Below are 26,520 nucleotides of genomic sequence, written 5' to 3'. Positions count from 1 at the left end.
ATCCCAACAGCAACAAAAATACACAATTATAACTGCAAACAGGGATAAAAGCTATAAATCCAAGGTAGTAAAAGATAAGAGAAGATTTGGGGGCTGGGTGAGATCTGAAGAATGAGTTAACTTCCATTAACTATTTAAAGACACAACACTTCTACTGTGAGGAGAAGACTACTTAGGTGAAGACCCTCAAGAAGGAGGGGGCACAGCACATTTGAGGGATTAAGGAGACTGGGCACCAAGGAAGTGTGACAAGAGTTCTGGACTTTAAGGGCAACAGGAAGCCCTGAAAAAGTTTTGAGCAGAGTATGATCATCTCTACCATCATCACTAACAGTGATGCCGGGCACATACTACCACATTTAATTCTTAGAACAAGTACATGAGGTAAGAATTATATAACCATTTTACAGATGAGGAAACTAAGGTTTGGAAAGACTTAGCAGCCTGCCAAGCTCACATAACTAGTGAGTGGTGGAGCCAGGATTCAAACATCACATGGGCACTTTCAAAAGCTCAGACTGGCTGCAATGAGGCTGCATATCAGGGGGAAACAGAAAGACGGGAAAATTGGGAGACCACTGCAATAATGTCAGCCAACAGCGACATGACCAAACTATGACAGTGGCTGTGGGGTGGGAAAATGGATGGCTTACAGAAATACTTCAGAGAAAAAAGATCACCAGCATTTGACTGGCAGGGTGGGAAATGAGGGAATGAAGCAATCAAGGAAAATTCTGAAGTTTCTGACTTAAACACCATGGACAAGTTGGTGGCACCATAAACAAAAATGGGAAAAAATAAGGAAGGACCAGAATTGAGGGGAAATCTTGAGCTGAATGTAATGTGCTTTTGAGATGCTGAGAAAAGGTTTGAGGGAGCAACTGGGCATGTGGGTCTGGAGCTTAGAGGAATGATATGAGCTAAAGATGTTAAGTGTGGAAGCTCTGATACACAGATGTTAACTGAGGCCAAGGTAGTGAATGAGCCTCCCTAGGAAAAGAAAACACAGCAAGAGGAGATAGTCATAGGACTGATTCAACATTACATGGCAGGCAGAGGGTAAGAGGCGGGCAAAGGAGACAAGAGGAGCAGTCAGAGAAGTCGGCAGAAATCAGGAAAACTGTGTCACAGAAACTGAAAGAAGTTGATAAGGACCCTTTCTCTAAGGGGAGAACACAGACCAAGAAAGATCTGGCTCTGGGTTCAATTCCTGGTTCCATCAGGATGACTTCAGTGAAGTTAACTAAATACTCTGAGCCTTAATTTATTAATCTATACTATGAACATTATGAAACTTAATCTACAGGGTTATTATAATAATTAGCAGTAAGACAGAACACCTATCACACTGTAAATTATCAATAAATGGCAGCTACTGTTGTTGCTCCTGTTTGTAAAATCAAAAGGTTTGGTTAGTGGCTTATTGAACCCAGCCCTGGGAAGCCCTAGGGGTTCTAAAGAACATCTTCAGGGAATGCCTGGCAGGGCCACACTGGGGCATCTGGGCTCCCCAGTCCTGTCTCAATCAGAACAGCTTTGCCTTCTTTTTCATTTTACTTCTTAAAATAAGTTTTAGGCACTTGCCTGGTGGCACCGTGGTTGGGAATCCACCTGCCAATGCAGGGGACACGGGTTCGAGCCCTGGTCCGGGAAGATCCCACATGCCGCAGAGCAACTAAGCCCGTGCACCACAACTACTGAGCCTGCGCTCTAGATCCCGGCTCCACAACAAGAAAGGCCACCGCAATGAGAAGCCTGCGCCCCACGCCGCTCGCCGCAACTAGGGAAAGCCTGTGCGCAGCAACGAAGACCCAACACAGCCAAAAAATAAATTAGTTAATTAATAAATAATAAGTTTTATTTTCATATCTGAATAATATTCATTTGAAAAAGGGGTCTGCAGCTTAAAGTGTTTTTCAAAAAGCAATGACTGGATCATCTCAATAGTCCCTTCAATTCATTTGGATTACAGCTTGTAATTCTTTTTTTTTTTCTTTTTTTGAATTTTTGAAGTTTATTTTATTTATTTTTTTATACAGCAGGTTCTTATTAGTTATCTATTTTATACATATTAGTGTATACATGTCAATCCCAATCTCCCAGTTCATCCCACCACCACCCACCCTCCCCGCCACTTTCCCCCCTTGGTGCCCATACGTTTGTTCTCTACATCTGTGTCTATTTCTGCCCTGAAAACCGGTTCATCTGTACCATTTACAGCTTGTAATTCTTCACCAAAGTAAAACATGTGAGAAATAAGGACAAAACAACACACTTGATAACATAATCCCTAACATGAAGCTTATTATTTATGATTATTTAATTAGAATAATGGTTATAAATCAATTAGCTCTGTTTCTCTACTGAAAATTGTACTAGGGTCAGTGCCATTACTGCCATTGAAGCACCACAGCCTTATAATAGCAATTTTTTGTTTGTTTGCTTAAGATTATAACCACATGAACAGTGAAGAAAAGAGTTAAGCAGCATTAAAATCACAAAGGGCCTTCTTTTTTCATGAAAAATAAAGTTGGTTAGTGTGCTCAAATTACTTGTTTTCTTTTTGAAAGCCCTGCATGAAGAAAACCAATTAATAAAGAATCAAAATATCTCACCAGCCTTTTCTCACTAAAATCAGTACCTCTAAAAACTTTCTTTTAATATCCTTTTCTTATGCTATTGATTGTTTGTAACTAATCACTTTCCATGTCATCATTGTATGTGGTCCTCTTGTGATAATTATCCCACACTCTCCAGTTTAGTCTGTTGAGCAATCACCACTCTGGTGCAGCTGAAAATTCTCAGGGACACTAGCTTGAATCTCTATGGCACAGATGTCCTAATACTTCATTTTAAAATGGGACAAAGGTTTTACAGAGCCTTGCTGATCTTTTGTCCCAGACACTGGCTGTCTTTTTCATCTAGGACATAATCAAAAATGTACTGTATTAAAAAAAAATGTACTGTATAAGTTTTTTAACTACAACTTTAGAATTTATACTCTTCAATAGTAAGTCACTTCTCTTAAATGACAGAATTTGCTCCTATTTAATTGCTGGAAGTTTTAAGCAATTAAATAGGAGCTGACGGTGGATCAATAGTTGTCTTCATTTTAACAGCTCACCCAATAATGAGGAACATGAGAACTGCATCTGGAAGATTTGGTGTCAAAGGAAATGACTTCTGAAAGGCTGACTGATTTATTTGTGCTGATACTGGCACAGACTGCCCTACTTTAGGCAGGATGGTTAGGGAAGGTCTCTTTGAAGACGTACCATTTAAGCTGACACCTGAGGCAGCCAGCATATAAGAGTGGGGTAAGAATGTCTGGCAGCACATAAGAATAAAGAGTTAAGAACAGCATATATATATATATATATGTATATGTGTGTGTGTGTGTACATATATATTTGAAGGACATTTTTTTCAACACCCCATCGGCCATTAATACAAATTGAAAGCCTGTTATAATCAAATCAATGTAGTCCTGGAAAAAGAATATCAACAAAGAGATCAATGGAACAAATCTCACAATAATTAAGCACTTAAGAAAGAAAAAGGAAATGCCACAAACCAAAAGAAAAGAGACTGATCACAGTATTTAGAAAGCTTTTCAATTATTAGGAAAACATCAAAATAAATACGTTCTCCCCACACAAAATTAAAAATAAGTTCCAGGAAGATTAAAGAACTAGGTATAAAATGCAAATTAATTAGAAAATAAAAAGAATAAATATAACATATTTAATGATATTCAGATAGGGAAGGACTTTCTAAACAAAAAACGAAATGTAAGAAATTACAAAAAAATTACAAATTACAAATGTAAGAAAAGTATAGTACATTTTACTGCTTAGAAATCTAGAATTATAAACATCAAAAGTCAAAAACTAATGAGCAAATGACAAAAACTAAAAATTATTCACAACTGGGAAAGTACTTTATCCTCACTATTGAAAAAGCCCATAAACGTCAATGAAATACTAAGACCTTACTGTCCCCAAGAGAAATTAACAAATAGGAATATACCAATCACAGACAATATGCAAATTGACAATAAACACATGAAAATGTAAACAAAGAATTGCAAATGAAAGCAAGGTAAGACAAAACTTTTTAATCTATGAAAGAGGTAAAAGGTTTTTTTCAGGCAAAAGATTTTTAAACATTATATGAACAGGTAAGGTGATACATGCATTCGTACATGCCTGATCACCTAAAGTGGTCCAATCCTTCTAGAAGACCGTGTGTCAATAAGTATATTCATCTCTTTTATTTTATAAGCACAAATGTATCATCCTTAGGAAGCAGAAACTATCTTCTAGCAATGTTGCTTTTCTCTCCAAATATAAGGGGGATAATATAGTAATTTGTAGGGTCATTTTTGTAACATTTTCTCATTACAAAGTAATAAATATAAGTGTTAAAACATTTTAAGAATACATAAATGTATATGGGAAAACCTCTCCTATAATTCCTTTGATCCCCTCTGATGAATAGATTCAATTTTTTAACAACCTATCATAGGAAAATAATCCGAAATGTGAAAATGTATTAATAAAGATGGCCATAACAGTAATACATATGACAAAAAAACTGAAAACTGGGGAGACCTTCAAGATGGCGAAAGAGTAACACATGGAGATCACCTTCCTCCCCACAAATACATCATAAATACATCTACGTGTGGAACAACTCCTACAGAACACCTACTGAACACTAGCAGAGGACCTCAGACCTCCCAAAAGGCAAGGAACTCCCCACGTACCTGGGTAGGGCAAAAGAAAAAAGAAAAAACAGAGACAAAAGAATAGGGACAGGACCCGCACCAGTGGGAGGGAGCTGTGAAGGAAGAAAGGTTTCCATGCACTAGGAAGCCCCTTCACTGTCGGAGACAGGGCGTGGCAGGGCGAAGCTTCAGAGCCACGGAGGAGAGCGCAGCAACAGGGGTGCGGAGGGCAAAGCGGAGAGATTCCCTCACAGAGGATCGGTGCCAACCAGCACTCACCAGCCCGAGAGGCTTGTCTGCTCACCCGCCAGGGCGGGCGGGGGCTGGGAGCTGAGGCTCGGGCTTCGGAGGTCAGACCCCAGGGAGAGTACTGGGGTTGGCTGCGTGAACACAGCCTGAAGGGGGCTAGCGTGCCACAGCTAGCCGGGAGGGTGTCCGGGAAAAGTCTGGAGCTGCCGAAGAGGCAAGAGACCATTGTTTCGGGCGCGTGAGGAGAGGGGATTCAGAGGACCTCCTAAATGAGCTCCAGAGACGGGCGTGAGCCGAGGCTATCAGCACGGACACCAGAGACTGGCATGAGACGCTAAGGCTGCAGGTGCAGCCACCAAGAAGCCTGTGTGCAAGCACAGGTCACTATCCACACCTCCCCTCCCGGAAGCATGTGCAGCCCCCGACTGCCAGGGTCCCGTGATGCAGGGACAACTTCCCCAGGAGGACACACGGCGCGCCTCAGGCTGGTGCAATGTCACGCCAGCCTCCGCCACCACAGGCTCACCGCGGTGGCTCACCACCGCATTCTGTACTCCTCCCTCCCCCCAGGCCTGAGTGAGCCAGAGCCCCGGAATCAGCTGCTACGTTAACCCTGTCCTGTCTGGGCAGGAACAAACGCCCTCAGGCAACCTACATGGAGAGGAGAGGCCAAATCCAAAGCTGAACCCCGGGAGCTGTGTGAACAAAGAAGGAAAGGGAAATCTCTACCAGAAGCCTTAGGAGCAGCGGATTAAATCTCCACAATCAACTTGATGTACCCTGCATCTGTGGAATACCTAAATAGACAATGAATCATCCCCAAATTGAGGCAGTGGACTTCGTGTGATTTTGCCTGTGTAGCTTTACTTTTACCAACTGTCCTAGGGTTCTGTCTGTCCGTTTTTTGTTTTTTTTCTTAGTATAGTTTTTAGCGTTTGTTATCATTGGTGGATTTGTTTTTTGGTTTGGTTGCTCTCTTCTTTTTTTTTTCTTTTTTTTATTACTTTTTAATTTTTTTAATTTTCAATAATTATTTTTTATTTTTTATTTTAATAACTTTATTTTATTTCTTTTGTTTCTCCCTTTTCTTCTGAGCCATGTGGCTGACAGGGTCTTGGTGCTCTGGCCGGGTGCCAGGCCTGTGTCTCTGAAGTGGGAGAGCCGAGTTCAGGACATGGGCCCACCAGAGACCTCCCAGCTCCACGTAATATCAAATGGCAAAAGCTCTCCCAGAGATCTCCATCTAAACGCTAAGACCCAGCTCCACTCAACGACCAGTAAGCTACAGTGCTGGACACACTATGCCAAACAACTAACAAGACAGGAACACAACTCCACCCATTAGCAGAGAGGCTGCCGAAAATCATAATAAGGTCACAGACTCCCCAAAACACAACACCAGACGTGGACCTGCCCACCAGAAAGACAAGATCCAGCCTCATCCACCAGAACACAGGTACCAGTCCCCTCCACCAGGAAGCCTACACAACCCACTGAACCAACCTTAGCCACTGGGAGCAGACACCAAAAATAACGGGAACTAAGAACCTGCAGCCTGCAAAACGGAGACCCCAAACACAGTAAGTTAAGCAAAATGAGAAGACAGAGAAACACACAGCAGATGAAGGAGCAAAGTAAGAACCCACCAGACCAAACAAATGAAGAGGAAATAGGCAGTCTACATGAAAAAGAATTCAGAGTAATGACAGCAAAGATGATGCAAAATCTTGGAAGTAGAATGGAGAAAATACAAGAAATGTTTAACAAGGACCTAGAAGAACTAAAGAATAAACAACAAGGATGAACAACACAATAAATGAAATTAAAAATTCTCCAGAAGGAATCAATAGCAGAATAACTAAGGAAGGAGAATGGATAAGTGACCTGGAAGATAAAATAGTGGAAAAAACTACTGCAGAGAAGAAAAAAGAAAAAAGAATGAAAAGAATTAAGGACAGTCTCAGAGACCTCTGGGACAACATTAAACGCACCAACATTCGAATTATAGGGGTCCCAGAAGAAGAAGAGAAAAAGAAAGGGACTGAGAAAATATTTGAAGAGATTATAGTTGAAAACTTCCCTAATGTGGGAAAGGAAATAGTCAATCAAGTCCAGGAAGCACAGAGAGTCCCAGGCAGGAGAAATCCAAGGAGAAACACACGAAGACGCATATTAATCAAACTATCAAAAACTAAATACAAAGAAAAAATATTAAAAGCAGCAAGGGAAAAGCAACAAATAACATACAAGGGAATCCCCATAAGGTTAACAGCTGATCTTTCAGAAGAAACTCTGCAAGCCAGAAGGGAGTGGCAGGACATATTTAAAGTGATGAAAGGGAAAAACCTACAACCAAGATTACTCTACCCAGCAAGGATCTCATTCAGATTTCATGGAGAAATTAAAACCTTTACAGACAAGCAAAAGCTAAGACAATTCAGCACCGCCAAAGCAGCTTTACAACAAATGCTCAAGGAACTTCTCTAGGCAGGAAACACAAGAGAAGGAAAAGACCTACAATAACAAACCCAAAACAATTAAGAAAATGGTAATAGGAACATACATATCGATCATTACCTTAAATGTAAATGGATTAAATGCTCCAACCAAAAGACATAGACTGCTGAATTGATACAAAAACAAGACCTGTATATATGCTGTCTACAAGAGACCCACTTCAGACCTAGGGACACATATAGACTGAAAGTGAAGGGATGGAAAAAGATATTTTATGCAAATGGAAATCAAAAGAAAGCTGGAGTAGCAATTCTCTTATCAGACAAAACAGACTTTACAATAAAGAATGTTACGAGAGACAAGGAAGGACACTACATAATGATCAAGGGATCAATCCAACAAGAATATAACAATTGTAAATATTTATGCACCCAACATAGGAGCACCTCAATACAGAAGGCAAAGGCTAACAGCCGAAAAAGGGGAAATCGACAATAACACAATCATAGTAGGGGACTTTTAACATCCCACTTTCACCAATGGACAGATCATCCAAAATGAAAATAAATAAGGAAACACAAGCTTTAAATGATACATTAAACAAGATGGACTTACTTGATATTTATAGGACATTCCATCCAAAAACAACAGAATATACTTTCTTCTCAGGTGCTCATGGAACATTCTCCAGGATAGATCATATCTTGGGTCACAAAGCAAGCCTTGACAAATTTAAGAAAATTGAAATTGTATCAAATATCTTTCCTGACCACAATGCTATGAGACTAGATATCAATTACCGGAAAAATTTTGTAAAAAATACATACACATGGAGGCTAAACAATACACTAGTTAATAAACAAGAGATCACTGAAGAAATCAAAGAGGAAATCAAAAAATACCTAGAAACAAATGACAATGAAAACACGACGACCCAAAACCTATGGGATGCAGCAAAAGCAGTTCTAAGAGGGAAGTTTATAGCAATACAATCCTACCTCAAGAAACAAGAAACATCTCAAATAAACAACCTAACCTTCTACCTAAAGCAATTAGAGAAAGAAGAACAAAAAAACCCCAAAGTTAGCAGAAGGAAAGAAATCATAAAGATCAGATCAGAAATAAATGAAAAAGAAATGAAGGAAACGATAGCAAAGATCAATAAAACTAAAAGCTGGTTTGTTGAGAAGATAAACAAAATTGATAAACCATTAGCCGGACTCATCAAGAATAAAGTCTGAGAAGACTCAGATCAATAGAATTAGAAATGAAAAAGAAGTAACAACTGACACTGCAGAAATACAAAGGATCATGAGAGATTACTACAAGCAACCATACGCCAATAAAATGGACAACCTGGAAGAAATGGACAAATCCACAGTCAACACTGTGAAAATGACTATACTACCCAAAGCAATCTACAGATTCAGTGCAATCCCTATCAAACTACCAATGGCATTTTTCACAGAACTAAAACAAAAAATTTCACAACTTGCATGGAAACACAAAAGACCCCGAATAGCCAAAGCAATCTTGAGAAAGAAAAATGGAGTTGGAGGAATCAGGCTCCCTGACTTCAGACAATACTACAAAGCTACAGTAATCAAGACAGTATGGTACTGGCACAAAAACAGAAATATAGATCAGTGGAACAGGACAGAAAGCCCAGAGATAAACCCACGCACATATGGTCACCTTATCTTTGATAAAGGAGGCAAGAATATACACTGGAGAAAAGACAGCCTCTTCAATAAGTGGTGCTGGGAAAACTGGACAGCTACATGGAAAAGAATGAAATTAGAACACTCCCTAATACCATACACAAAAATAAACTCAAAATGGACTAAAGACCTAAATGTAAGGCAAGACACTATAAAACTCTTAGAGGAAAACAGAGGCAGAACACTCTATGACATAAATCACAGCAAGATCCTTTTTGACCCACCTCCTAGAGAAATGGAAATAAAAACAAAAATAAACAAATGGGACCTAATGAAACTTCAAAGCTTTTGCACAGCAAAGGAAACCATAAGCAAGATGAAAAGACAACCCTCAGAATGGGAGAAAATATTTGCAAATGAAGCAACTGACAAAGGATTAATCTCCAAAATATACAAGCAGCTCATACAGCTCAATATCAAAAAACAAACCACCCAATCAAAAAATGGGCAGAAGATCTAAATAGACATTTCTCCAAAGAAGACGTATGGATGGCCAAAAGGCACATGAAAAGATGCTCAACATTGCTAATTATTAGAGAAATGCAAAGCAAAACAACAATGAGATATCACCTCACATCAGTAAGAATGGCCATCATCAAAAAAGTCTACAAACAATAAATGCTGGAGAGGGCATGGAGAAAAGGGAACCTTCTTACACTGATGGTGGGAACGTAAACTGGTGCACCCACTATGGAGAACAGTACGGAGGTTCCTGAAGAAACTAAAAATAGAGTTACCATATGATCCAGCAATCCCACTCCTGGGCATATATCCAGAGAAAAACATAATTCAAAAAGATACATGCAACCCAGTGTTCACTGCAGCTCTATTACAATAGCCAAGACATGGAAGTAACCTAAATGTCCATCAATAGGTGAATGGATAAAGAAGATGTGTTTTATATATTTATACATATATATGTATACACACACATACATACACACACACACACACACAATGGAATATTATTCAGCCATAAAAAGGAATGAAATAATGCCATTTGCAGCAACATGCATGGACCTAGAGATTATCATACTAAGTGAAGTAATCCAGACAGAGAAAGACAAATATCATGATATCGCTTATATGTGGAACGTAAAAAAAAAAAAAAGATACAAATGAACTTATATACAAAACAGAAATAGACCCACAGACATAGAAAACAAACTTATGGTTACCAAAGGAGAAAAGAGTGTGGAGGAGGGATACATTAGGAGTTTGGGATTAGCCACCACTCTCAACAGCATGTTTGGATAGACGATTAGGCCTGAAGTGCTTAATTTGTTAAAAGAAAGGTATTAAACAACCATTTTATTAAGATATGAAAATGAGAGACAACAACAAGGAGAAATTTAAGTGCAAATTAAAGCAAAGACTACTTTAAAAACTTTTAAGTCAGTAAATCTGCATGACAAAAAACTTGTACAAAATCTAAGAACAGCATGATGCTGTAGTAGTATCTCCTGAGCAAATGAGGAAGGTGATTTAAGAGACAGGTCACCTGTCAGAGCCAGGTTTTAACACCTTATTTCTAGAACTTTTATTTAATGTTTATTCATCAAATTTCTATACCACTTATAAATCTCTGAATACTTTAATGACTCATCCCATGCCTTAGTGTGTGAGTGTTTGACCTTACCAAAAACAGTCTTGCAAATCACAGTATTTTTCTGAAATGTAATCTCTAACCTGGGTTGGCAAGGGAAGTCCATAAGAAAGTTTAGTACTGTGGTTCCAAAAATAATAACAACAACAACAACAAAAATCACACGCAATTCCCTTTTAATGGTTTAAAGTCAAGCATTCTTTAAAAAATTCTTTCATATCTTTTCAAAGTCCTAACAATAAAGGAAAATTCCTTTACAAATCCACCACTGTTTTGCTATAGACACTTGAACTGAGTGGGAAAGATGTGACAAGTCAAGTCAAGATATTGGTACACAGAGAAAACGAAACAATACTCCTACACCGTTGCTTTAGCAGGGCCTGTTTGTGCTTAGGAGTATCACATCGATACCTTGTATTCCCGAATATTATACCCATCCTTCCTCTATGTTCTTATCATCAGGGATAAAACCTTGTCTTCAACTGCCTCTACTAACCTGCTCGTAAGAAGCAAACTTTCTCATCACGATACTCAGAATCCTAAATTCTCCCCGTTCTCCCTGCGTATCAACCTATTTCTGGCTCCAGTATCTGTCACTTCCGAGAGCACATCACCTGTAATTCTTTTCTGAAAGATCAGGCTCTCTTAACCTCCCACTGTGTCCTAATAATCCATAAGCACAGGGGACACCCCGATATTTGTTTCCTCAACTCCTGAGCTGCCGTCATGATATCAAAACAATCATGCCCCATGAAAATTCATGCTGAGGTGTCATGGCAAGATCCTCTGCTACTTTGTAATTCTCATATTCAACATGTATTGATAGTTCAAAGTAGCAGAAAAGAAGAGGGGATGTTAGCTTCAAGCACTGGCTGGGCTCAGAAAGACTGTTTACTTTAGGTCAGAGAGAGTGCGTATTTATTGCAGACAAGAAGGAACTAACAGAAAGTGAGCAAAGATTATGTGAAAGAAAATTAATGGAGACAGATTGCAGAGGAGGGAACCAGAGCTTAAATCTGTGATAGAAATAAGAAGCGAGCTTGGTGAAGGAGAGACAGTATCTCCTCTGAGTCAGAAGAGACGACGACAAGAACACAGGTAACTGCTGAGGTGATGAAGGTAACTGAGGGGTCCCAGCATAGACTTGGTTTCAGTAAAATGAGAGCAGGACAATTACACAGGGGTGGGGATTGGAGTGATGGAGAAAGTACTAAGAGACTTAAAAAAGAGACATACTTGTTCTGAAGAGAAGGAAACCAGAACTTTTCAAAGTCACAGAGGAGAAAAAGCAGCAGCTGTATTCTGCACAGCAGATATCTACAGCCTTCACAACAGACTATCTCAAGGAAGCTGCAAGATGCCTGGAAAGTACGAAAATGATGTCAAGAATGGTTCTGCTAAAAGTGACAATTTTGTCAAAACTGACTGGAGAGTGCGGCAAACGTTAATGGTTAAATATGGGGGATGGGTATAAGGAGGTTCACTATACTATTCTCTACTTTTGTGTACCTTTGGAAATGTTTATAATAAAAAATGTTTTTAAAAATTGCCTAGCCATCGTATGACCTCAGGAGCAATGGTTATCTTCCTCAGAAAGCTCAACAACTTGCCAGAACTTTCCAGAAGGTTTCAGGAACTTCAGAGACACAATTGCATACGGATACATACACTCTAGAGGACTGCAAAATTCAATGACAGGGAGGCAAAAAAAGTTTCTAGTTGACGAGGATTTGTCCCAAATTTGTTCTAAGGAGTGAGAAACACAAGTGAGCATTAAAATTAGGCTAAGCGTGTCAGGCGTGACAAACGGGGCCAGAAAATGAAAGCGATGAGGACAAGTATTTCAACTAAGCATATGCCTGAAGAACAATATTATAAAACTTACTTCATCTCCAGAACTTCCTCTAAGTGTTTTCTTCTCTCGGCCCGAAGGTTGGTCACATGAGTTTCCTTCTCTGCCAGTGACTGCTGAGTGCAGGACAGCGTCGCCTTCATGGACTCCAGCTCCTGTTTTACCTTCTCCATGGCCATCAGTAACTCCTCCACCTACGATCAATACAGAAAAGACAGAAACTGAGCATCTGGGTCAGGTATAGTCAGAGGAGCTGGGCAGTGGGCAACGCCTGGGTCCACAAAATTGAAGACACACCCATCAAAAATTCTGTACTCTCGCAGGATCAGACATAATTGGCAGTTAAAGAAATACATCTCTCATCTTCCCTCCGCTATAATTCTTCTCAGTTTAGGTCCAAAAAACCCTCATTTTCTTTTTGACAAATGTAAGGGCATCAGAAGTAACAGTGTGAGATATGAGAGATATGAACAGTGAGAGATATGATTAAATTACTGAGGGATTATTTTAAAGTCTTTAAGACACTGTAGGAAAACAGATGAAGTTTTCCAATTAATTATATCTATTCATTAGCACAGGTTCGGCATTACTTCAAATTTCTGTTGGGAAAGCAGCTCCAGTTGCTATATACAACACAAAAAAACATTTAAAAAGCATCTTAGTCACACTGACCTCTTCTTGATTAGTCCTAATATATCAGATTTTAATATGTGCAAAGTCTTCCCAATAAAATGGGTAAGTTGTGATGTATTAAAAGGAATACAGGGCTTCCCTGGTGGCGCAGTGGTTGAGAATCTGCCTGCCAATGCAAGGGACACGGGTTCGAGCCCTGGTCTGGGTAGATCCCACATGCCGCGGAGCAACTGGGCCCGTGAGCCACAACCACTGAGCCTGCGCGTCTGGAGCCTGTGCTCCGCAACAAGAGAGGCGGCGATAGTGAGAGGACCGCGCACCGCGATGAAGAGTGGCCCCGCTCGCCGCAACTGGAGAAAGCCCTCGCACAGAAACGAAGACCCAACACAGCCAAAAAAAATTAATTAATTAATTAAAAAAACGAAAACCAAAAAAAAAAAAAAAAGGAATACAATGCATCTTTTTCTAAAACAAGAAAACGAATTATACATATGTGTATATATACACACCCACATATATATATTAAATTATACACACACATACACCATACACACAAGCAGAGAACCCCAAATTAGATAGAACTGGCCAACAAAGTAGATTATATCTCCCTGGAAGTCACAGAAATGCAAAATAAGACAATGCTATTAATTAAGTAGAAAACTGGAACACAAAATTACATATAAAATTATATAATTATATGTTAAGTTTTGTGTGCATTTGCGTGTGTCAAAAACCAAATGAAACATGCTAACATATTAACTGGTTGGTGTTACGGATGTTTAGAGATTAATGTTTTTTCATTTGAAAATTTCCTCATAGAAAATGGTCGTGTATTATTGATTGTGTATTATTTTTTTTTTTTTTTTTAAGGATTTTCTTATTTATTTATTTATTTATTTATTTTTGGCTGTGTTGGGTCTTCGGTTCGTGCGAGGGCTTTCTCCAGTTGCGGCAAGCGGGGGCCACTCTTCATCGCGGTGCGGGGACCGCTCTTCATCGCGGTGCGCGGGCCTTTCTCTATCGCGGCCCCTCCCGTCGCGGGGCACAGGCTCCAGACGCGCAGGCTCAGCAATTGTGGCTCACGGGCCCAGCTGCTCCGTGGCATGTGGGATCTTCCCAGACCAGGGCTCGAACCCGTGTCCCCTGCATTAGCAGGCAGATTCTCAACCACTGCGCCACCAGGGAAGCCCTGTGTATTATTTTTATAAGAAGAATTTACTTCGAATTTCTAAAAAGGAATAACAGATATATGCTTGCATAAAATGTCAACAGAGTCTATTCTAATTCTGAAACAAGTTGAAAAAATATTTTCTCAAGACATTCGGCAAGTATCACCTAAAATTAAATAGACAAGTCATCTAACTTTGTGTTCAGCTTGGCTTTCTTCATCTTCTGTAATAACCACATTTGTGGAACAAATTCCTATCAAAGGTTCAGACCTAAACAAAAACTACTGAGTAAAAACACATCTGTTTTGGCTTTTTCTCCGAATAGTTCCCAGTATTTGTTAAAACTGAGATCTTTATATTAAACTACATGCACAAATAAACCCTACCAGGACCAAATGTTACAAAATACAGCATGAGGCAAAGCAAATATATTTCACGACAATAAACTAGGTACCTTCAGGAACAACTTCATTTCTTTTAAGCCATCGCGATAAAACTGCCAATGAAATCATGTCCAGCTTTTTATTCTACAATGTTTTGAATTTCCCTAAAAACATCAAAATATTTCCTATTTCCTCAGTTAATAACCATTTCTATATTCTGACATGGCACTTTATGTGGGCAGTAAAGAAATATTAAAGCAAGCAGAAGAGTGATTAAAAGCAGTGACTAATGTCGGAGAGAGCTGGGTCTGAATCTTCAGTCCTGACTCCTAATTTTATGGTCGTTAGAAATTCCTTAACTCCCCCTGAACATTACCTTTCTCACACATAAAATGACAGTAGTAATATTACACCATAGAATTGGAAGGTTAAGTCAGATCACATATATATAACTCTTAAATTACTATATTAATTATATTAAGCAAGCAAAACTATGCTAACTAAAAGAAAACAGCCAATGGTATTGATTCCCAAGGAAATGGAGGGAAGTAATGAAGGAATCCTTCAGCCTTTGAATAATAGTCAAGTTTTTCTGTTTGTTTAACCTATTTCCATCTGAATAAGTCAAAGGCGAAAAAGAAATCAATCATGAAGTCCAGTCTGGAGATAATTCAAGAAATCAAGAGATTATATTACAACTAAGTCATGCAACTCAGGTGGAATCAGTAAATAGATTTTAAAACAAACTGGGTCTGGGTAATAAGTAGGAAAACAATACTGTTGCATAGGTCTCTTGGGTCTTTGCTGAGGTCCACAAATTCTCACAACTTCCGGTGACTAAACAAGTGCCTATCACTTCCCTAAGGAATGGGAAATAAAAGCAATAGGAATAATTAAACTTGGTCCATGACCAAAGGTAGAGTAACAATCTCTAGAAAAGAAGCTTACTGGTCAATACTCTTCAACCTCAAATTTGATTTCTCACTGAGATACCAAGAAAAGTGTTTGAGTTTGGCAATCCCAAGAAACTGACATTTTCAAGTCAATTATGATACAGTTTGGACCTTACCAAGTTTCTAAATGTACATGTTGTAAAAAAAAAAAAAAAAAAAAAAAAAGGCATACCACAGAAATAGATGTGGGTAGTGGTAAATCGCTATGTTAGAACACTGAACCTGATTCAATTTCAGCCAGATACTTTATATTCTGCTCAAATTCAGTCTGTCTCAGATATTTACTGAGAATAACATTAAATTAACACCAGGTTGGGGGTGAAGGGTTTAGCCTTACTGACCCATACAATAACTGGTCTTGAGAACACTAGGAACACTGTTGATTCTGTACCCCTTATACTCATTGAAAGAAACCACCATTTCCAGGGAAGTCAAGACCAATTTGTCTTGCCAGATGCTTAGAACAAGGAATTACAAAAGGACAGTTTAGAATATACTCCACCTTCCTGGGTCATGTGTTGCTGTCATCAAAGGAAAAATTCTTGTTTTCCTCTTTTGGAGGAGAGGGGGTGAACAGGTGGTGGTTGTTTACCTGAATACAGAATAGACTAGTATGAATAAAATAGAATGAAAAGATGGTTGAGAAAATACGTAAATAGAAAAGTCTGAGCTGGAAGTTTCTGGTCCCTTTCTTTCCGGTCAGCCTGTACTTTGGTCCTAATGTATATGACAGTGTCCCAAAATGCTTAGTCTACATTCATCAGGATTATGTGCATGTTGCATCTAGAGCACTTAGGGTAAAATTTTTCTTCAAAGAATTTTACCTTTAGGTTGAAAAGAAATATGTTCCTTGTAACATGGTATAGAAAAATATTCCACAAATGGGACTTCCCTGGTGGTGCAGTGGTTAAGAATCCACCTGCCAATGCAGGGGACACGGGTTCGAGCCCTGGTCCAGGAAGATCCCACATGCTGCGGAGCAACTAAGGTCGTGCACCACAACTACTGAGCCTGCGTTCTAGAGCCCACGAGCCACAACTACTGAGCCCAGGTGCCACAACTACTGAAGCCCATGCGCCTAGAGCCCGTGCTCCACAACAAGAGAAGCCACCGCAGTGAGAAGTCCGTGCATCACAAGCAAGAGTAGCCCCCGCTCGCCACAACTAGAGGAAGCCCGCGCACAGCAACAAAGACCCAACGCAGCCAAAAATAAATACAGAAAATAAATTTATTTTAAAAAAAATTCCACAAAATAAATCTGATCATCAGCGGAATAAAATTTCTGTGCTGCCTATTTTATGCCAAGGGCTATTGTAAGTACTGTAAACAAACGTAAACAAACACAACCTTTGGACCAGAAACCAGGTTCTTCAAACGACACTTGAAAACCTGAGATCCTTTAGGCATCCCATAAAATTTGTTTCTTTAACCCAAATTTCACAAAAAGGCAAAAATAATCATATTCAATCTGAGTAATTTAACCAGGAGAAAAGTGCCCAACGCAGAGAAGGTTATACCTAAATATTTGTTTAGTGAATAAAAGACACAAGAGGTGAACTGCTACAGCTGGCCAAGACTAGAGCAAGAACAATGATCAGAAATATACAGGTTAAAGAATTTCTCTAGTCAGAAAAAAAAAAAAAAAAAGCTAGATATTTTTAAATGTCTGAATGTTTGTTTCGCGGGGTTAGAAGGCAACATAAGGAGAAGTGGTTCAGTACCCTGGATAGCTCCAGGGAGGCACAGTTTCTCAAGTCCCAGATCTACTTAGTTGCTGGTGTCTTCCAGCTGCAATTTCCCTGTTAAAGGGCTCTGTCATTTTTAAGCCAGATTCATGCCCCATAAAAACAGAATAGACTCCTCAACCCCATCCTCACCCCGAAACACATGGAACAAATACGCACACAGAGAAGTCTAGCCTGTTCGTTAAAAAGAGAGTATCTTCTGTCCTGACCAGGGAATAAACCTGTCACTTTAGAAAACTGATCCAGGAAGTCTTATCTCTTGCTGTGTGACAGCTGATCCTGAGAGGGCTCACCACCCAGATCTAGAGTAAGGGTTTACCCACGGGATCGATAAAGTAGCTATCTTCGAGTTGAAGTAAAACGTATTACCTCACCATAATTCAGTGTTATAAACTCAAATCAATAAATCTCTTTCTGAAGAAGACTCTACCGGAAGCATAGTACCTCTCCATAACATTCACATAAGTGAAGCAACTTACCCATGAGCTATGACTACAAAGTCGTGGTAATGATTATAAAGTAACAAGAACTGTAAAGTAAAATGACACCATTTCATATCTCAAAACTATACAGAGCTAAAGTAAAATACTGACAAACAAAAGAGCCTCATCTTTACTATTCTACTTATTTTGCTTACCTACTGAGTTCCTAAATCTTTGCTTGTTACTATACCGTAGCAGTCATCTTATGGTTGGACATTTATTTGCATAGTTTCTCCCATACTAGATTGCAAATTTCTTGATAGGAGGGATCATGTATCATTCACCATGGCCAATGGTATCCTGGACACAGTAAATGTTCAATAACTGTTTATTGAATTAAACTGAGTTGAAGTAACTCATCTCTGGTTTATGAAACTTCTGTTTTCATAGCGATACGAGTGGGAGCCATCCCAGGACACAATCATGTCACTGTAGAGAAAAAGGAAGAGTTGTTGGTTCTTATAGTAAACGTAACGAAGAGATTTGGGGCATCTGGAAATATTTACCCCATAAAGAATCCTATGAGAGAAAGTAATACAAACCATACCTTCCCTTCTGCTGAGAAATCACAGAAGATTCTATTTCTGTCGTATTTTTAAATCCCCAAAGACTGTATTATGAGGGAGAGAAATATAAAAACAATTGAACCCTTGAGGAAAACACAGGTCAAAAGAGATTCCTTTTAAAGAAAGAAAAAGGAGGCAGGGAAGAAAAGCAAAGGGGGAGAGGAGGAGGGAGGGAGGGAAGGAGAAAGGACGAAAAGAAAGATGATGCTGTTAAAAGTGATGCTGGAGAGTAATGAAAGTTATGTCTTGACAGATGGTGAGAAGGTTAGGATAAGCAGCACCACCCAAAAATTGTACAAGTAGAAAATAAGCTTATTCTTGTTGGTCCATGGATTATATTACACGGAATAGAGGAATGGTGGGTATGTATGTTTGTTCGTTTGTTTGAAGATTACTTGTTGGGCAAATGCTTCCAGGAAATGCTTTGGGAGAGTTCACTTAGATATCTTGCAACAGACGCTCAACTTCAATAATCTCAAAAACTGCCCAAGTTTTCCAAGGCAAATCCACATTGTATGCTCAGTCTCACCAAATTCATATACGCTGTCCATTTTTATTCTTACGTAAAATTTATCTTACATGAAATTATCAAGTGTTTTAAAATAGTTATTAAGAGTTTGGAGCACTCATGTTAGAAAATTAAGTGTTACCAAGTGAGGCTCCTTTTTTTTTTTTTTTGAGGCCCCTTTTTAATTCAAGACGTTTTCCATTTTACTGGGAATCAATTCTGTCTGGTGTTTCTAATCCAGCATGTTAAAAAATCATCCTACAAGGCCTCTGATCTTGTTTAAACACTAAAATTTCACAGTACAGATCCAAATTTCCATAAAAGTGACTCTGCTAGTGAATCCATTTCATTTGTCCCCTCCATCTGCAAAGAATAGATTTTTCTTTTCTACCTCAAGAACACCTAATCCTTACATTTTAAGAAACAGTACTTGAGTGCTTTTACTGCCAAAAGTCTCATTGTAATATAGCTGGACTATTCCCCTGTGAGTACTAGTTAGTGCTATTGCTTGTTCACACATGCTTTTTTAATTTCAAGTATGATTAGTTATAGGCAAGTCACTGAATATTTAAATTTGGTACAGACAGGTTTTCAAACTACCTGTGAACAGAAGCCTGTAAATTAGAGGGAGTGTGGGAATATGAAATCTGAGCAGAGCTGTTTAAAATCTGGCTGTTGTACATTATGCTCCCTTCCTTACCTGTAACACCTGCTTTCTGCGGAACCAGAAGTCTGTGTCTCCTGTGGCTTAGGTTTTAGACCGGGGTGAGCGTTGTAACAGCCTCACCATAATGTCTGGCATGTTCCAGACTCCCCTGTGGTTGAGAATATGCATAAGTTGAGATGGATTAGGGAACAGCAGAATCTTCAAAGCCGAGAGAGAAGTCCAGAGACCACAGGGAGACCTCAATGCCCATTACAGGCTTAAAGAAAATAAAAATAAAACTCTAGAATAGTATTGACTTGCTAAAACCCAAAATGAACATAAGTATTAAATTTTTACTAGACTGTAAATCAAACCTTAACAAAAACCTAAGTCATCAGTTTAAGAGGAAACCAAACTGTTGTAATTCTAAACCCAGAGGCAGTAGTGCGGTGTGAGATAAAATGCGTGAGACCAAAAATTGGCAAGTTCTGGCTTCTTTTTCCTATTCTGTTTCTTCTGAAATGTACCACCGAGCATATCACTTAACCCTCCTAGACCCTGGATTTCCATTTTTTCATCTGTAAAACAAAGAATCTGGACTAGAAAATAACTAAACTTGCTTCCAGAAATAAACAGGCATTTCATTCCATTTGAACTCAAATCTGACTTGCACTTGAACAGTTCTAAAAAGAGAGAACACTTTGTGTCTTTTATAAATGTGTTATAAGTTTCCGAAGTTAAACTCTAGTTCCTTATGAGGGTAATATGCGTTTTTCTTTCAAAACAATTCCAGATGATAGGAATGAGGACAAAGACCTGAAGAAGTGAAAATATATATATATATATGAATCTATGTGTGGGTATATGTATCTCCAGTTCCAGAGTATATTCTCATTTTCTTCCAAAATCCTGCAAAGTTATAGAAAGTAGAGCATAAGGGCCAACATAGCAGCTCCTGGCTTGAGGTATGTCTCCTTCACCACTCCTCTGAGTAAACCAAGGAGCCAGAACATGTCAGCAGCAAGAGAAAGCTTCCTGCAACATCATACGAGAAAAGGCCCATATCAGAGTCTAAAACTAGGCTGCCAAGAATTGCACTTAAGTTGTCGGAACCACAAAGGACAAGGTATCTGCCGCTCCTCTCCTACTGTATTCCATGGTCTTATCATGAGGGACAAAACTACAGCCAGCCTGTACTCAGAGCTGTGGTCCTGCCCTGGCAGCTTGAAATCCTAGTCAGACAGGCCACATGATGCTAATGGAGAAGTCTAAAACATTTAGCAGCGTCAGAAATGAAAAACAGCTCAAGAAAACCCAATGAGGATCCAAGCACTGAGAATGACGTATTTCCTAATGACCAAATCCAAGTTTGGTCCACTGAGACATAGGCCGTCTCTTAGAGTGAAATACCTTAGACAACATTAATTAATACTGTGAGTGATGGTTGTTAAAAAGCAAGGCAGAAGAAATATTCAAAGTTTAACCTCAAGGAACATGTGTAAACCATAGCTTTGAGAGGAGGTGGCAAACATATAGGTGACTTCCCTGTTCTGTTTATCTAGCAAACAGTCCTAATCAATAACATTAGTCTTTTCTATAGTACCTGGCTCTCAGTTCCACAGTCTTTCTCAACAGCCAGGCCTTACTAATCAACCTGAATTGGCATGAGAAAGAAAACCTATTTACCCCTTTTCCTATAGGAGAAAAGAGCCCTGTGTGTGGAGAACTGGGAAGCCTTGTTAGTCCTTTGGGCTTCACCATTAACCAGTTAGACAAGTCACTTTGTAATTCAAGGCCTCTCCACCCTTAAGAATAAAATTTCGAGTAGGGCTGGACTATCTCTAAGTTTCCTTTGTGTGTTCAAGCCTCATATATTTATAATCTTAAGCGATGGGGAGTATCTATGACGACTGAAAAAAGCATGACTATCCCATAACTCAAAGAAATCAAGTTACTCATTGAAGTTATCAATTATCGTTATTTTTTTTCCTCCTGAAGAGCTGCAGATACTAATTATAAGATTCTTTGTCCAACAGTGGTTATTTAAGCCAGGAAATATATTCTAATCCAACTCCTTCACAGATGAGGAATTAGATTTTCAGAAAGGTTAACTGATTTGCATAATGTCATGCCAGTAAATCTGAATACCCAGATTATGATTATCAACACCAAGGTTATTAGCACAATTATTAGTTTTTGTGGAGTTTACAGAGTGGTTTCCAAACTGCAAACCCAAATCTATTGACAAGCCAGTACCTATCCTCCATCATGGTCTCGTTTGTGGTGATTTCTTTGTACCTGAAGACATTTAAGGTGCCTACGTTCTTTCGATTCCTTCCGATTCCTTTTGATTCCTTATTCATTGAGCACATTGTACTCATCCATTCATACCTGCAATTTGCCAGTTTCCCAATTTAGCATCTCTGAAATATTTTCTAGTGGGGAGTATACTTCTTTACCGCATCATAACTATGCAAAGTAAGACCTTATCTAACACAAGCCCTGTGGAACCCAAAGGGCAACCATTTACTGCTACCTTTTTGTCTATTGTCTTTTACCTGCATGTAGTTGCCGTTTATGCTTCCTTGAGCGGAAATTAATTAACTCCCTAAAAATCATCATGATACGGCATAAAATGATCTTAATACGTCACTGTGTCTGTTGTCTAAGCTTGAATCCAATTTTCAAGTGCTTTATGTTGATTTGATAAGCAAGAAGAGGCATTTCAGGTTGTACATGAAATAAATGAACATAAATTCACCAAGTGACCATATTCCTGTGGGAGCAAAAGGAGGCATGGTATTTAGCATAAATGAGTGTAAGTGGTGAGTTAGATAAGTAGTCAGGAGACCCGAATTCCATCCTCAACTTTCACACTAAAGGTACAAACTTGCACAACTTTCCTCACTTCCTTGAGCCCCAACTAAAAGTGAGGGAGTTCAACTCGCTTTTCTAAGATTAGATTCATATCTATCATTTTATGACTACCATGGGCAGCCCTGAATACCCCCTCCTCTGCATGTATGGCAGCTCTTCTGGGCAGTTATCTAATACTTCACGTGGCAGCGCACACCAGCCCCTGTGCTGTGCTTCGCCAGGATGGCCCACTGCCAGACCGCAGGCACAGCCTCCGGCCCTATGACGAATCCCAAGCATCCCAGGGCAGCAGTCAGTAGCAGCCTGCTTCAACAAAACCTAAGAAAACAAAACTTCTCATCTTCACCTTCAGTCTTTACTACACGGGACAAATTTAAGACCTTAATGGCTACTTTTTCCTCCAGTGTAAAGTGCCAGGCCAGCTGGCTCTAAAATACTTCATAAAGCATGCAAAAAGCCCCAATTCCATAGGCATGTATCACTGCACTAAGAAGGGACCTTGGAGAGTTTTAATATTAAAAACTGAGACCCACAGAATGGAGATGTTAGGACTAGAACCAAGCGTTCTTGATTCCAAACCGGTGTGCTCCCAAGGGGAATTTATCAAAGTACAGAGAGAATTCACAACTTCTTACTTCAGTGGATTTTAGTGGGGGTTTCTGTAACACATCATGCAATCTAGTGTTTTCTTAACATTCATGGTGAAAATTTTAGAAATCTCCACATCTTGATTGTTATAGTGAAGCAGTACAGTAATGAGACAAAGCATTTGTTCTCGAGCTAAAATCACGTCTCCTTCACTTATATTTGGCCAAGTTAACTTCTTTGCACTTCTTTTCGCCGTCTGAAAAATGGCATTAAAAATGCTTTCAAATTATTTTTGAAAGTTAAAGACAGATAGCTAATGTAGCATTAGTAGTGCTGTGCCTTCACACATTCCTTAATGGAGTCAAAAGACATATGTTGTCTGACGGTCACAACAAATCTTACAAATTAAAGTATCTCTTCAATGTGGCCTGATATCCCAGTTGGCCCTTGGGCTAACATACTAAGATGCACTAGTGATCTTGAGGACATTTCCTGCAAAGGTCCTGGACTGATACTGTTCTTTGTTTCCAGGACTCTTAGAACCAAGCTGCATGGAAATATGACTGGGGATTTGAGAAGATATTTTGTTTTTTAAACACAAGTTTAAATAAACTTAAGTAATGGAAATAAAAGAAAGTTCTTATCTTTTTTTTTAATCTCAAGATGGTACAGGAGAGGCTACAAACGTACCACTTCCTGGTAATGTAGAAATAATTTCTGAGAACATTAATCTCAACACAGCAATTTAAACCAACACACGTGTGCATTCATTATAAAAACAAATATCAGCTGCAAGACGTATTATTCAATGTAGGATCAGACAACTAGTCCTTAATACCTTACCTGTCTAGTAGAAATCACTACAATGCAACTTATTTTTACTGTGTATAATGTCACTCTAATTTACCTGGAAAGGATTAAATTGTGTTCAGCATTTTCGTTTTAAGAAGCATGAACTCGTTAAATTTAAAAGTTTTTTAGTTAAAATGTTTATAACATAGAATCCTAAAATAGTTTTCTCCTGATAGTCTGCCTTCCTCTATATGTACAAGCAGTCATATGTGATGATCTGACTGGACCTGTTTAGAAAGAAAAGGCAACTTTGCCCAAGAAGCTACTTTGCATGAACCTGAGATGAGGTGGAAGAAGGAAAATCACTGGACTGACTGAAGCAGAGTGATGATTAGGGATCAATGAAAATAGAACAGTAAACTGAGGGCCATGAATCCTAGCACAGCAAACAGGAGTAAATGAAAGTTTTCAGGAAAATAGTTATGTGGGATGCATATGCAGTCAACTAACCTTTGACAATGGTGCCCAAAACACAAAATGGGGAAAGGATAGTCTATTCAATAACTGGTGTTAGGAAAATTGATACCCACATGCGAAAGAATACCATAGACAAAACTTAACTTGAAATGGATTAAGGACTTAAATGTAAGACCTGAAACCATAAAACTTCTAGAAGAAAACATAGGTGGTAAGCTATTTGACATAGGTCTTCGCCATATCTTTCTGGATTTGACACCAAAAGCACAGGCAATAAAAGCAAAAATAAACAAGTAGAACTACATCAAACTAAAAAGTTTCTGCACAGCAAAGGAAACAACCAACAAAAGGAAAAGGCAACCTATAGAATGTGAGAAAACATTTGCAAACTACCTATCAGATGAGGGATTAATATCCAAAGCATGCAAAGAACTCATATGCCTCAATAGCAAAATTAAAAAAAAAATCCAATTAAACAGTGGGCAGAGGACCTGAATAGACAGTTCCCCAAAGAAGACATACAAATGACCAACGGATATATGAAAAGGTGCTCAACATCACTAATCATCAGGGAAATGCAAATCAAATCCACAATGAGATATGACCTCACTACCTATTATAATGTTTATTATGAAAAAAGACAAGAGATAACAAATCTTGGTGAGGATATGAATAAAGGGAACCCTTGTACACTGTTGGTGAGAATGTGAATTGGTGCAGTCACTATGGAAAACAGTATGGCGGTTACTCAAAAAGTTAAACATAGAACTACCGAATGATCCAGCAATCCCACTTCTGGATACATATCCAAAGGAAATGAAATCAGTATCCCAAAGAGATATCTGCATTCCCATGTTCATTGCAGCATTATTGACAATAGCCAAGAGAAGGAAACCTGTGTCCATCAATGAACGAAGAAAGAATATGTGGTATATATATTCAATGGAATATTATTTAGCTATAAAAAAAGAAGGAAATCCTGTCATTTGTGACAACATGAATGAACTCGGAGGGCATTATGTTAAATGGAAAAAGTCAGACTGAGAAAGACAAATGCTACGTGGTATCACTTATATGTGCAATCTTAAAAAGAAAAAAAAAATTGAACTAATAGAAACAGAATAGAAGGGTCCTTGCCAGGGTCTGGGAGATGAGGGAAACAGGAAAACGTTGGTCAAACGTACAAACTTTCACTTTTAAGAAGAATATGAATAAGTTCTGAGGATCCAATGTACAACATGGTTACAGTAGTTAATAATACTGTCTTGTATACTTGAAATTTGCTGAAACAGACTTTAAGCATTCTCACCACCAAAAAAAACAAAAACAAAAACAAGGGTATGGGGGTAGAGGGGAACTATGTGAGGTGATGAAAATGTTAATTAACTTGATCAGGACCAGTATTTCCCAATGTCTAGGTGTATCAAATCAGTTTGTACACTTTAAATATATACAATTTTATTTGTCAATTATACCTCAAGAAAGCTGGGAAAATAAGAACTAATATTTAGTAAACGAAAAAAAGTTATGAGGTAGGTGTTTAGGAAATATTAATTAGGAAACACTGTACAGACAGGACTAGAGCAGACAGGTACTGCAAACAAGGAAGTAATCTCTCTCTTCTTCTATGGCAATAAACTAAGAGTACCCAAGCCTGACAGCAATTCATCAGCAATGTCCCAAAATTCAGATTCCCAAGAGAAAGAACAAACGAATAGGAGAGAAGAGATGCTACGTATATCCTCAGCCCATAGCTTTATCTGTTTTCAGTCTACAAACCAGTTTCTTACAGTCCCCTGGGAATAGGAACATGAACCTGCAGGAGGATAATGGCTGCTTTAACATCTCTCTCTAAGCTCATCAACGATGTGCTAATAGTTCATACATTTAAGCCAGACACTCATAACTCATTTTCAGTGGTGCAATTGTCTAATAAATTGTTGGAAACTTTAAAAAATCTTCAGTGTTCCATAGAAATGGAAGCCTTTTCACAATAATTGAAACCAGTAATGCAAAACAAATGTATTTCCTTGATAAATTTAGTTTTAAGTAAGCTTTAATTTATATGCTACATTTTTTAATATAGT

At 38.7% G+C, this 26,520-nt stretch overlaps 1 protein-coding gene across 1 annotated transcript in view; it reads right to left on the bottom strand.

Annotated features, from left to right (window-relative positions):
* The window catches only part of LOC102998326 (ELKS/Rab6-interacting/CAST family member 1-like), a 116,534-nt gene that overhangs the window by 74,884 nt on the left and 15,130 nt on the right, over nt 1-26,520 (bottom strand). Inside the window, 1 exon segment of the mRNA XM_057539551.1 lies at nt 12,648-12,808. Coding sequence (XP_057395534.1) covers nt 12,648-12,808 — 161 coding nt within the window.

This window comes from Balaenoptera acutorostrata, unplaced genomic scaffold (genome assembly GCF_949987535.1).
Source record: "Balaenoptera acutorostrata unplaced genomic scaffold, mBalAcu1.1 scaffold_629, whole genome shotgun sequence".
NCBI classification, from domain to species: Eukaryota; Metazoa; Chordata; class Mammalia; order Artiodactyla; family Balaenopteridae; genus Balaenoptera; species Balaenoptera acutorostrata.
This window is presented reverse-complemented; position numbering and strand designations above follow the sequence as displayed.